At 35.6% G+C, this 13,624-nt stretch overlaps 1 protein-coding gene across 2 annotated transcripts; it reads right to left on the reverse strand.

The window, feature by feature from the left end:
• Positions 1-5,742: 5,742 nt before the first annotated feature.
• LOC118488107 lies at positions 5,743-11,362 on the reverse strand. Of its 2 annotated transcripts, XM_035985239.1 has the most exons (4): positions 10,516-11,362; positions 10,153-10,390; positions 9,145-9,231; positions 5,743-8,156 (listed from the first exon to the last, which is right to left on the reverse strand). In XM_035985239.1, the coding sequence occupies exon 4, from the start codon at positions 7,882-7,884 to the stop codon at positions 6,106-6,108; it is 1,779 nt and encodes a 592-aa protein (XP_035841132.1). In that variant the 5' UTR covers positions 7,885-8,156; positions 9,145-9,231; positions 10,153-10,390; positions 10,516-11,362; the 3' UTR covers positions 5,743-6,105. The 2 variants fall into 2 exon arrangements, with proteins under 2 accessions (XP_035841132.1, XP_035841131.1); XM_035985238.1 differs by having other exon boundaries at positions 9,145-9,221; positions 10,153-11,358.
• Positions 11,363-13,624: the final 2,262 nt, after the last annotated feature.

A 13,624-nucleotide genomic window follows, 5' to 3' on the forward strand; every position in this document is an offset into this window, starting at 1 on the left:
ACTTTATGAAAAAAAAGACACAAGATGTTGTGTATGATGGATAATGGAAATTATGATGATATGTGTTTATATGTGCCAAATGAAGTGAATCAATTTTTTTATTAAGATATTTTATTTTACAATCGATTTAATTTTTTTGCATATCGTTTATATGCCAATCGGTTTTCATGAATCTTAAACAGGCATTATTTGTAAATCACTAAATTAGCAGTATTTTTTATAAATCTATTGATGATCGATTAAATCATTTTATTCTAAATGTTTGTGACTTCTTTTAATCACACAGCAACAAACCAATTAATGGTGATTTAATTTGATATACGTAAAAAGTATTAATCGACTAATTATTTAATTATTAAGGCAAAATTATTTTGAAAATTATGAAATCGTTTTGCAAAGATGTCAAAATCGGTTTGCAAGCCTTAATTATTTATTTACTTATTTTTGCTCTAATATGGGACTAACTTGTGAATGGCCCAACTTAAGTATGCAAGTTAAATGGCGAACTTCAATGATCGATGATTGAATCAACGGGATATCATTTGATTAAACATTGAAGATTAAGTTATGCCATCTTATGTAATTATCTGTATTTGCCTAATTTACATAAATATTTTATTTCTGGTCTAAAGGTGTTATGTTATATTTATGTGTTTTACCTTATTATTTATGTATGTTCATCATGATACATGAATTTTGGTTAAAGCCAAAGCGAAGCCAAAGTCCATGTAGAACATTGAGACAGTCTATATTTATGTGTGTTCATAATATATGAATTTGGTCAAAGCCAAAGCGAAACCAGAGTTCATATAGAACGCTAAAGATGGTCTATTATTTATTTTGTTCATAAAGCTTGAATTTTGGTCAAAGCCAACGCGAAGCCAAAATTCAGGTAGAACATTAAGCCGAGTTTTATTATTTTATATCGTTCATAATGTCTGAATTTTGGTCAAAGCCAAAGCGAAGCCAAAATTCAGGCAGAACATTAAGTTGGTTTCATTTACGTATGTTCATAATACATGAAATTTTGGTCAAAGCCAAAGCGAAGCCAAAGTTCATGTAGAACACTGAGTCCATCCATTATGTATGTTCATAATGCATAAATTTTGGTCAAAGCCAAAGTGAAACCAAATTTATGTAGAACATCAAGACAATCTGTTATTTATGTATGTTCATAATGTGTCTGAATTTTGGTCAAAGCCAAAGTGAAGCCAAAATTCAGGTAGAACCTTAAGTTAGTCTATTATTTTGGTGTTATAGTAGACTATATCTTCAATATAATAATTTGTGTCTGCCTTACTTGATTACCTCATAATGTAAATCACTCCAAGCTTCTTCTTAGGTTTGTATCTCATCTATTTCATGCACTCTAATTTCAAAACCTAGAATGTTTTGTTTACTAAGGAGTTTCTACAAAATTCGCTCTTGTTGGATTGTTGATTATTTCTTAAGATATGATAATCCTACTGCTCTTTTCTGATAAAAGTATTACAGAAGAAAACTAGAGCATCACTAGTGGGATAAGTCAACCTTATATCTCTTATGATAATCAAGAACTCACTTAATTATTGCTATCATGTGAGCTATTCTAGATTCCAAATTTCCTAAGACTAATTTGTTATCTTTGGAAGAATCAAAATAACTCCTAAGACGCATGCATTACTCTATATTCTTACTATAAAGTTAGTTGCATATGTGAATACATCATGATGTACAATACCATGACCTATAATTTAAAGGTTTACACATGGAAATCAGTACACTTTTTCCGGTGCATTACATATAACTTTTCCACTAATACCATAAGTTGCCTTAAGAATCAACTATAACTCTCAAGAGTACCAAAGGAAAATGTGTGTGTTGATCAGCAGCATGTGTACAGGAAAAGGAATGCATGAAATTGGAAAGTTAGATGTTGTTCATCTCACCACCACTAAACCTAAAAGGAGGATACTTTTAAGATTCAGAGATAATGTACAAGTACTACTTCCAGCTATAAGTTTCTTCAAAGGAAAGTCCTTCAGATTTATGCCATTAAACTAGGCATGAGCATCAAGACTATCCATAATTCAATGGAACAGCTGACTAAGATAAGTAGTAAGATATTTATGATATTTAAGTCTGCTAATGGTAATATTCAACCAACACATGACCGGTTGACTCTAGTTCTATGTGTTTCCTTACCAGAAATCAACAAATAATTAATATGAGAGTTAGTGGCAAAATTTTATGTTAAGACTATAAGAACCATAATAAACTCTTTTATAATTGGGCTTTATGATACCTTATATATTCTGTAGGATTATTCAGAATTTAGTATCAATATAAAAGCTACATTATGACAGTTGTGAGGTTTGCATGGTTAAAACAAAGTCACTCTTACCTTAAACTCTCATATTATTTGTCATCTCAATCTGGATAGAAACCTTATAAGATAGAACTAGATGATGCTACACTTTTTCACAACCTTTTGTTATCATGAAAATGAAAATTTAACAAAAGAAAAATGAGACCTACAAATTTCATCCATTAAGACCAAATTTCATGAGAAATCATGACTAGGTTAATAAAGGATGAAATATTATCAAATCTCATTCTTAGTGACTTATGAGCATGTGTTATAAGCCTTAATAATTAAATGGCTAAGGGAATAAATCAAGTTCAATCAGAAATTATATTTCATTGGAACTTATCCCAAAATGGAATATTCAGACATTATTCATTTATCATAATATTTACTTGTGTTTAATATGTCCCTATGGATCAAGGTATTAAAAAAGTTAATTCATATATACTATGATTCCTTCTAAATATGTCCCTCAAAATTTTTATAACATCTGGACATTAAGGAAATCAAGTCTAACATATATGATATGTCCCCACAGCACATACATCATTGAAACTTATCTTGTAGCATTCCTAGAGATCTAAAAGGTTAGTGGGAGCATTAAGTGTCTTAATATTAATTTGCGAAAGTTGCAAGACGTAGGGGAGTGAAAACTTGTTGTTACCTCAATTTGTACCTCCTGTACAAGACACTGCTCCTTCACAACTTTTCTCTTTAAGAATATACTGCTACTCTAATAAAAGTTTCATTGTTGCTTAAACGTGAGCACACTCAGATTTCTTGCCAAAATTGTAATCCTCAAACAGAGAAACTACAATGAGTAACCTCATTAATTTGTTTCTCTATTAGAATTTGTTGGTCTTCTAATTTTAACCATAAGCATGCTAAATTGTTAAATATTTCTAAGTCAGTGGGAGCAGTAAAAGTCCTCATCAGGACTTGCCAGAAGTGCAAGAGGCGGGGGGAAATGACCTATTAAATTTTACTCCGATTACACCTCTTACACACACTTAGAATTATGAAAGTGAGAGCAACTTAGGCAAGAGTTAATCCATAAAACTGAAACTCTTAATGAACCTAATGTGAGTGCATTTTGTATGTCCATAGTTAGAAATCTGTCTATATTTGTAATGTTTAAAGTCTTGAGTCTGTAATATACCGGACAGAGGTTTCATTAGGTTTTGCTAGGTGTCATTAGGCAATGTCAGGTCAGTATACGGTACGACACGATACGAAGAAACTGAACAAGATTAGACATGATGTCATCATGACTAAATGATGACATCATAACCAACATCATAGAATATCACATGCATGGAAATCTGATTATAATCAATATACTCACGTGCATGGAATTCAGATTAGTTAAAGGTCAACATAGATTTCGAGTGTTCTAGCGTGTAGATCGAGTCGTAACTCTGTCCGGTAGTCATTACGTAATAAAACGATAGTTATTTACGTTTCCGCGCATGATTATGGTTCGATTTAACGAATTCCGCACGTTAAATCGAATTCATCGTAGATCTAGTGATCGTTTAAGATCCGATCCTGAACTCACAATTGGTATCAGAGCTACAGATAGCTCTGCGTGTAATCGTTTGCAAATCGGACGAGTTTCGCTTAATTTCAGTGAAATCGAATCAAATTTCGGTTAATTTCGGTGAATTTCGATTCGTTTCGGTGTGTTGTTTGAACTCTCTGAACTGTTTACAGTGAAAACGTGACTGATTTGATGCAATTCGATGATTTTTTATTGAACTTTCATATATTTCAAACAGTTTTGAATGATTATCTGTTTGTTTTGAACTGTGTTAGCGATTGATGTTGCGTCATGTTTCAGATCTGATCTGATTTAGGAATTCTGATAAATCAGGTTTGAATTGTTGTTAGGTGTTGTTTGAATTCGATGTCTAGGCTGAATCATGTTAAGTGTTGCTGATTGTTATTCGTGTTTGCTTATCTGATTGTTATTCGTGTTCTCGGATTGATTTCGGTAAATTTTGGTTTGTTTCGTTTATTTCTGGTTGAAGTATCATACATTTTGGATCTGTTTGATGTATCGTTCACCTATTCCTAACTGATTCAGTGTCTTTATCAAATTTCAAAGTTTTCGGAAAGTTTTTTTTTTTACAAACTGATTTCATTCAGATCTGATATACAATTCAGATCTGAAACACATCACTGTTTCATTCAAACACATGCTGATTTGATCGAATCTAAGTTGTTTCTACATCATTTTCGAACAGAATCAGTGAACTTTGGTTAAGAGTTTGTCAGTTTCGAACTGAATTGGATCAATTTAAGACTGTTTTGATTGAATTTTCGGATCGATTTCGTTTCATTTTCGGTGAATCTGATCATTTTAGACTGTGTTCGTTGTTCTCGGATTAATAGTTGTTTGATTCAGATTGTTTTGAAGTGTTTCGAACGAGTTTCGATTTGATTAAAACAAGATCAGGTGTATTTCGGTATGTCAAAGAGTTAAAGGTGGTTACAAACTGAAATAAAATCTCAAATAAACAAATAGTTTTAGTTAAAAATATGAATGTGTCAGATGAAATCGACGTGTCTTTTGTGATTTCGACGAATTGCAGATCATTTTGGTGAATCATATGTGTATTTCAGACATTTTCGATTTGATTCAAATCGAATTCCAGTTGATTTCGTACTGATTCGATCAATTTCGATTGAATTTTAATTTGTTTCAATAGAAGCTTTAATCATTTTGTACAAATTTACTTTGATTTCAGTGTGTGCTTTATAAGTTTTAGACTTGATATACTGGTTTCGAACTGTTTTACAACTGAAAATGTTTTACGACAGAATCTGATTAACAATTGAAGAGTTAAATGTGTTGCAGGTTTTTTAATTTTAACCGAGAAAGATGATATATATGGTATTGTTGAAGGTGAATTTCAACTGAGACAAGTAAGAAATCCAAGTGTGAAAGAGATCTGTAGTGGCTGTTTGAGAAAGAAATTATTTGTACTGGGTTAAACGGGTCTGGTGTTAAATCGAAGTGAAGAAAGAACTTGCATCGACTGTAGTATCTGTGACAACTGGCACGAAACCGGTAATTTCCGTACACTTTAATCATTATTTAATGACTGCAATTATGTGCTTAAATGTAAACATTGTCTGATTACATACTATACAAGTGAATTCATGCACATTTTATGCTACAAAATATTGCTTTATGCATTAACGAGAGCGTCGCGTCAGAAATACTAGTAAACTCACCGGTAAGACACAATATGCCAACAACTCTGCAGAAAGCAGTCAGACAATAAAATTGGAGCCTAGGTGTAGGTCCAATGACAAGAATACATTAAAACCCAAGAGTACATACAAGGGTTCACATATAGGCTTTCCGGAGACTAAAATACGCACTAAAAAGCACCCGAAACGCACTTTAAGTGCAGAATCTTATTAAAGTTAGCTATAATCAGCTTTTAAACATATAAATATCATGCAGAATTTACGTTTTATTACCCATAATACTTCCCCAAGTGTTGGGAATTAAAAGGGTTACAAAAGGATACATAAGGACACTTTGCGGTCTTACCAGAATTCTTCACTTTAGGTTTCTCTTCTTCAAACGCTTTCATGCCTTCCATTGTAGGATAAATCCTGTCAATCACATAAGAAGAACATGAGTAACTTTTCAATAACCTGTTTACTATCTCAGTTTCTATCCTCTGAGTTTCCAATTCCTGTTCAAGCTCAGCACATTTCTCAATGTAATTATTGACGACTTTCTACTTTGTCATGTACGCTCCATTGAGTGTCTTCATAGCTGTCGCTTGTTCACTGCTTGATTCGTTGTATTGATTCATAGCTTTGTTTAGAACATCATACGATTCTTTCAGTCTGTTCATGTTATAAATCAACTCGTTGTTGTGCTTTTTCATACTCTCACAGTTTTCACATTTCTCAGACACCTTTTCTGCATCAGCTTTCTTTTCAATCTCGAAAGTTGGAATTTCTTTGACCTGCTTCTTTATCACTCGAGCATTTTCCATATCACTCTCATCTTTCTCAGCTCGTAATTTTTCATATTCTTTCATTCTCCTTGCATAATACAAAGTATCATCATCACTATCATCTTGTTTTGTAACTTTCTTCTGTGTCCCTCGAACATTTGCATCATCATAATTATCTCTCTCGGCTAGAAATCTTAAGTGCTCTTTCATTCTGCTTGCATAATAATCATCATCACTATCTTCAATGATTGGTGCGTTTCTTGAAACCCTTTTTACTTCCTCGGCAGTTGAATCGTCAAAGATTTGAGCAACAAATGCCTTAGGCTTTAAGAAATTTTTATCTGGACAGTATTTGTCCCAGCTAAAACCTTCTGGCAATCTCTCATCATCTTGATCTATCAAACCAAAACAAGCTCTTTTTGATGATGACTCTTCGATCATTTCCTTCTTAGCATGTGAAATTTGTGGCGATTGTTGTTGATATGGTTGTTGAGCAACTTGATGATAAATCGCTTTTCGATAATAATCATTGTTGCCGAATGGATTTTGAGCACCACTTGCTTCGCGGTTTGTGCATTCTCGCTTGAAATGCCCCTTTTCCCTGCAACGAAAACAAATAACTTTAGATTTATCAAAGCCTAAAGTATAAACATTAGCATCACGGAAATCATCTCTTCCTGTGATCTGTTTAAACTTCTCAGCTCTCCTCAACACACTAGCCAAACACCACTTAATATCCATTAATTCCATCTCCTCATCATCGATCTGATCGTAATCCTCTTTTGTCAACATTGGATTTCCGATCCTTCCTGCAACTAAACTCTCATAAGATTCTAACACGGTCACCAACAAAGACATATGACCTTTTGCAACCTCTTCCGAGAAATTCTGACCATTCTCAAGATTTAACGCAATGTTGCATTGTAGTACTTTGCCATTCTTGATTGCTGAAAAATTTGGATCGAATGATGGATATGAAGAGAATCCAGTTTTGTTGTTTGAACCTTGAGACGACCCTCTAGAAGAACTTTTTGCATTAAATGCAGTTTCGATCTTTGGTGAAGAGTTGGTTTTATCACTAATACCTCCTTTGTAATACAGACCAATGTCTTGTTCACCATCAAAGTCCTTCATTCTCGCTATTTTTCGTTGTTCCATCTCTTGAGCTTCGAGTTGTTCAATAAACGTGCTCAGCGTTAGATTGTCAAATTCAGGTTTATTTTTCAACATCATAAGATACGTGCCCCAAACATCTTGTGGCAACGCATCGGCCAATTTTTCAATCCATTCTTCATTATCTTTAGTGATGTTCAATCTCTTCATGTTCATCACCAAATTGCAATATCTTTCTATAATTTGCTTGGTGTTTTTAGTTGTTAATCCACGAAATAGATCAAATTCTTTCTTCAAAAGCGACATTTTGTTCTTGATCATCTCTTTACTTCCAACAAACTTTGATCTTAGTTCTTTCCATATTGAATGTGCACTTCCGTTGTGTTGTAGTAAAATCAAAATTTCTTCCTTAACAGCTTGCTGTAATAAACTAACCATCATCTTTTCAGTTTTGTATTTCTTTTTCTCATCAACACTTAGATCTTTAATACCAACCTTCTCTCCATTGTCATTAATCGGTCTAATATATCGATATTCAATACATTCCCATGTGTCACACCCCGAAATATCAGAGCATGGCGTGACTGGACCGGTATCTTCATTGCACAGCGGAAGCAAAAAAAGCTAAGACTTCTAGAAAAAGAACGCCGCTAAGTACTCGAATTCCCATGGGTTCTCCTATTCCAACCATTCCATAGTTTTGAAAATGCAACCTGCGAAAGAACATGCGAAAAAGTCAACATAAAGTTGAGCGAGTTCATAGTTTGTTTTAAAAAGATTTAAAATAAATCTTTTTGATAACCGGTTTTAAAGTTTTTGAGAAAGTATAGTAAAATTATTTTCTTGGCATGATATATGAAAAACTGTGAGTCTAGCCCACAATAGTCTTTGTGCATTGCACGAGAGAGAGTGGGCCGAGCCCAAACGAAAGTCTTTGTAAGCAGGACCAACACGTCCTCTTACTTGTACATAAGTTGAAAACGTTACCCAAGTTTGTAAATCCATGTATTTGTGAGTTTACATCAAATGAACCTTAAAAACATTTGAAAGTTCAGTTTATAAGTAGGTATGTAATGCGTCTATGAACATGTTGATCATTAATGTGTAGCTAAGACATTAATATGTGTGCCGACATAGGAAGCACTCAACCCGGTAGACGATTTAAGTGTCGATTCACTTCGACAGGGACACAAAAGCACTCTAAGTGGCCGCACAAGGACCGTGAGTGGGGCTCGCCCGTACCCGATAGATCTACCCCCTGTTCCGTGGTCCTTAAAAGGATTAATGGTGCCTAAGTTAGCGCCTATTCGCACGTGATCCAAGAGTTCATTCCATAGCTTAATCATACCCTAGTTAATATGTATTTCAAAAGAAAAAGGGGGACATAAACCCATTGGGTTGTCTCGTTGTTCGTACGCAGAACAACCCAGTCCCGTTGTAGTAACTAGGACATTCATGTCACTAGTCATGAAAATCATGCACGTTTGTGAAAATACACGTTTGTTTTGTAAAACCGGTATGTTTAGTATAAACCGTTCGTAAACCATTTGAGTTCCTTGAAATCCATTCGCAATATGGTTTAGAAATATGAGTTTTCGTTCAACGAAAAGTTGTTTATTTTTGCAAAACTTGCATGTCTTTCCACCCCCGAAAACATTTATAAAAATGTAAAACAGTAAACAGTGGGGGTTATGAACTCACCTTGACATTTCTGTGCAAAGCTAGCTTAGTGTGTTTCTATGATGTTGTTCCAAGAACGTGAACTGGCTAGCGTGCAACTATAGCATCCTAACAAGGAATAAATTATAAGTTTCTACATAAGACAACGTAGATAGACTACGTGTCCGAGCTCTACCGAATCGTTAACTAAACGACTCTAAGGCAGTGTTATCTTGACTTAGAATAACCAATCTATGGTTATTTGATACCGTTCATAATCGGGATAATACTAAATCGTGGAAACGACTTAGTTTTCGAATGGTTTAGAATTTATATATTTAAATATAAATATACTTCACAGCGTCGTGTTAGTTGTCGCGAATAGAAATACGTAGGTGGATAGCGGTACGTGTCGTGTTTAGTTTAGACGTTTGTAACGAATAATTTTTATAAGAATATTCGAAGTCGCGACACTCAAAATAAATATAAATAATTATATTTATGTTATATATTTTCCGAACACTAGACTTTTGAAATACGATTTTCTAATAGTTGATGTTAGGAATAAATATAAAGCATTATATTTATTTTATAAAATATTTCCAAATTTTGGGCGTTTGAAATAAATAAAATAAGGTTCGAGTGTTAGTGGTTTAAAATAAACGTAGGTAACATTTATTTCATATGAGTTTTCGTTAACTCGTAAACATCGCCAAAATAAGTAATACACTTCATATTTGATCTTATAAGAAAACTCGAATTTTTGATAAGTGTCGTTTTTGGAATAAAAATATGTTTCTAGTTTCGGATTTTTACGAGAAACGGACAGAGTTTCCTCTGTTTTTGGACGATCCCGACAATCAAAGTGTCGATATATTTATCAAAATTCAACAATATTTCAATCAAACAATATATGTATAAAATTTCTCGTCAAAATATCAAAACATAAACCAGTCTCTAATCGAATCGGGTCGGGTCGAGCTCGGTCGCGTAAACTAACTACCTAAAATCCATAACTAATTAACGAGAATTCACGTTTTTGAATGTTACCGGGTCCGTTTGACTGTTGTTGACCGCAGTTGACTTGATGTTGACCAGGGTTGACCACAGTTGACCAAAATTATTACGAACCAAAATCTGGCCCATCGAACCGCACCCGAACCGCGGCTGACCAGTTGACTCGAAACGAGAACCTGCAGTGGACTTGGTTTTAACTGGACCCGAATCGAGCCGTGAACCCAAAACTGACCTGATGACCGTACACATCTTTGACCCGAATCAACCCAAGCTGAAACAAAACACCCATAGGTGACCCAAAACTCCCGAATCAAACAATATTAACACCTGTTGAACCGAAATATCCAAGCCGAGACTTCCAAAAAAAACTGAACCGAGACCAAAACAAATTCTAACCTAAGCCGAGACGTAACCCGAACCGTGAGTTGACCGAGCCGCATCATGAAGCTGGAACGTTATAACCCGGCTCGAACCAAGAACCCGAAACAGAACCATGGTTGAGCCTGAACCGAAACCGAGCTGAATCTCATCTCCAAGTCGATCAGAAGTAATCATCACCTCCACAACCTTAGACGCTCACCACCGTCACCACCACGAACCCACCACCACCGTTATTGATACGGCCGGAGTTATTTGTGTCGGATCCTCCACACCATCGCACCACTGTCGCTGCCATTCATCTCCATCAGTATCGTCACCATCGTCAACATCAGTGACAATATCGTCATCGTCGGAACCAGAGTGAGATACGGCTGTCGGAGTTTGAATTCATCATCATCAGCTTCATCAACATTATCATCATCATCATCAGGGTCGTCGGAATTCACTGCCGCCGCCGTACGCCACCACCGGTTGGGTGGTGGCCGGCCGTGTAACTAAGAGAAACAGGGGGCTATGGGATGGTTTAAGGTGAAGAGGGAGGAGGAGGGTGGTTTGCAGGGGGGGTGCGCGTCGCCGGAGAAGCTCGCCGGAGCTCCGATCTCCGGTCACCAGTTTCTTGAGAGAAAGAGCAGAAGGTTGCGTGTGTTTGTATATTCCTTCTAAAGACTAGATGATGGTATTATAAAATGAGTGTTGATGTTACTATTGTTATTATGTTCAAGTTTTCACACATGTGGACAAGGAATTCAGCAAATCCAAAACATTATCATGTCTTTGAGGTGTGTAGACCGAGATTTTGGTGTCAAAAGTCAATATGATTTTTTTTATAATCAAGTTAAACGTGTGTTAATGTATAAGCATGAATGAATTGTTTGACAACCATCGTACAGAAGCATGTGTACAATATGAATTATTTAATAAGTGATCAAAATAGTGGCTGGTCTTTTAATGATGATGGTATGGTGTGGTGGAGTGTTGGTTTGGTCATGCTTAAAAAATCTAGTTACAAGATTCTTACAAAATTTGATTTCTATTTGCAGGCTATGAACTTGCGTATATAGTTGGCCAAAGTCAACATCAAAAGCAACATGGTAGAAGTAATAAAATATGGTGGGTCCGGTTGAGTGAAAGAATAAATGTAATGATGGAAAAGAGGATGGATGGAAACGAGATGTTGATGATGTGGTGTGAGGTTTGGTGAATTTTCATATTCATCATTACATGTATCTCTACTAACCTAGTTTCCTAAACAACACACAAAAAATACTAATAATGTATAATTGTAAGTGTTAGTAAAATTATATAGCACATATGTATGTGCATTTATATACGCATAGATAAAGCATACGCGTTTGAGTTCCGGAAATCACTAATATACGATGCCACATTTGTAGATAAAAAAAATATAATATTTGGATCGATATTTAGCCATTCAATATCTACAATATAACCATGTGAGTAGATAAAATAGAATATTGAATTCTAATAAATTTTTTTTTTCATTCGTCTTAAATCGAAAATTACCGGTTGTCACACCATGCATCTAAGTAATTTGCTTGAACCCAATTTTCAAAACGTTCCTCCCATCCACTATACTCCTCAATACTCATGAGCTTAGGCGGTTTTTGCATGGTGCCCATTTCATTTTCTAGCATCGTATTCTGAGTCACAGTGATCGGGGTAGCAAATGCATTATAGAATTCGTTTTCCATGTTTCGGTTTCAAAAAATTTCACAAACTTAAACTTTCAAACGAACTGACGATGTTTCACACGATCTGGAATTGATTTTCAAACGAGCTGACAAGGTTCAAACAAGCTGAGCTATAAACGAGCTGACACTTCACTTCATGCGAATTAAATGCTGATTCAAACGAATTGGACTTTTCGCACGACCTGGGATACAATTCGTACGACCTGGAATCTAATTCAAACGACCTGAGGCCAAGATGATTAATCCGTACGAACTGGTTGTAATTTCCAAGCGAACTGAAGAAACTTTGTTCAATTCGTGCGAATTGGAATCTACTTTCACACGAACTGATAGATTCTCGAACGATTTGATGAGTTTTTGGCAAAATTGATCACGTTTTAGGTCGATTTTAGGTCTAATTCTTTCAAGGATTTGTTAAAACAGTGTTTCGCACGTTATATGTGAAAATCAAGCCATTTTATCCGTAAAATCTTGGTTAATTTTGAAAAATGTGAAGAAGAATGTGTAGAAATCAGAATTTTTGATGAAATCAAGCTGAAATGATAAGAACTCTTCCTCCTGAGCTCTGATACCACTTGTAGGATCGTTTGCACGACCAAACGAGTCGTTCAGAAGAGATCTCATCCAATATGAAAGGCGGAAACAGACGTATGGGAGTTATTTCAGCTTTATACACACTAGAATCACTTTAACTATCTCTTGTATTGATTTGATGACGATTTACAACCTGGAGATACTTCGGCAGAGCTTCGCTACCGGAATCCAAACGTTACAAATGAAATGACCAAGCTCACTATATATAGACAGCTCACTTCGCATGGAGTGGCTCCACACGACCTAGCCAATGTCAGTTCGTACGAACTGGCTTAACCAGTTCGTGCGAACTGGTCCATCTTCACTAAAACACTGTTTTCTAGACTACCGAGCTTTCATCTTTCTAATCTATCTACAAGACTCGATACAAGACGAAGTCGATAGACATATGCACCAACATAGGGGGGGTATTAGACCCGAGTATAGAGTATACTACGTGAAATTTAGAGAAAGAAAGAAAGATTTGAGCGAATTCGACTGAAGGCCCGAGCTCCAGCTTTATAGGGGCTGTGTTCGGGTTTCTCGCGGCCCGCGTAAAATGAGACCAAAGCCTACGCGGCCCGCGTAGTAGGTGGCCTAGGCTGTAGCTGATCTGGGTCACTTAGTAGGTTCAACACGTTGATGACACGTGTCGTCACCGGGTCTTGCCGCGTTTGACGATCGCTCGCGGCCCGCGTAAGCTTACGGGGTGGCTTACGCGCCCCGCGACAGCCCCAAAAATTCCATTTTTAATAAATTTTAATAATATTTAAGGTATTCGGGGTCCGTTTTCGCATATGGGGGGTATTATAGGATATATTGGGATATTTTAAAATATA

This window comes from Helianthus annuus, chromosome 16 (assembly GCF_002127325.2).
Source record: "Helianthus annuus cultivar XRQ/B chromosome 16, HanXRQr2.0-SUNRISE, whole genome shotgun sequence".
NCBI lineage: Eukaryota > Viridiplantae > Streptophyta > Magnoliopsida > Asterales > Asteraceae > Helianthus > Helianthus annuus.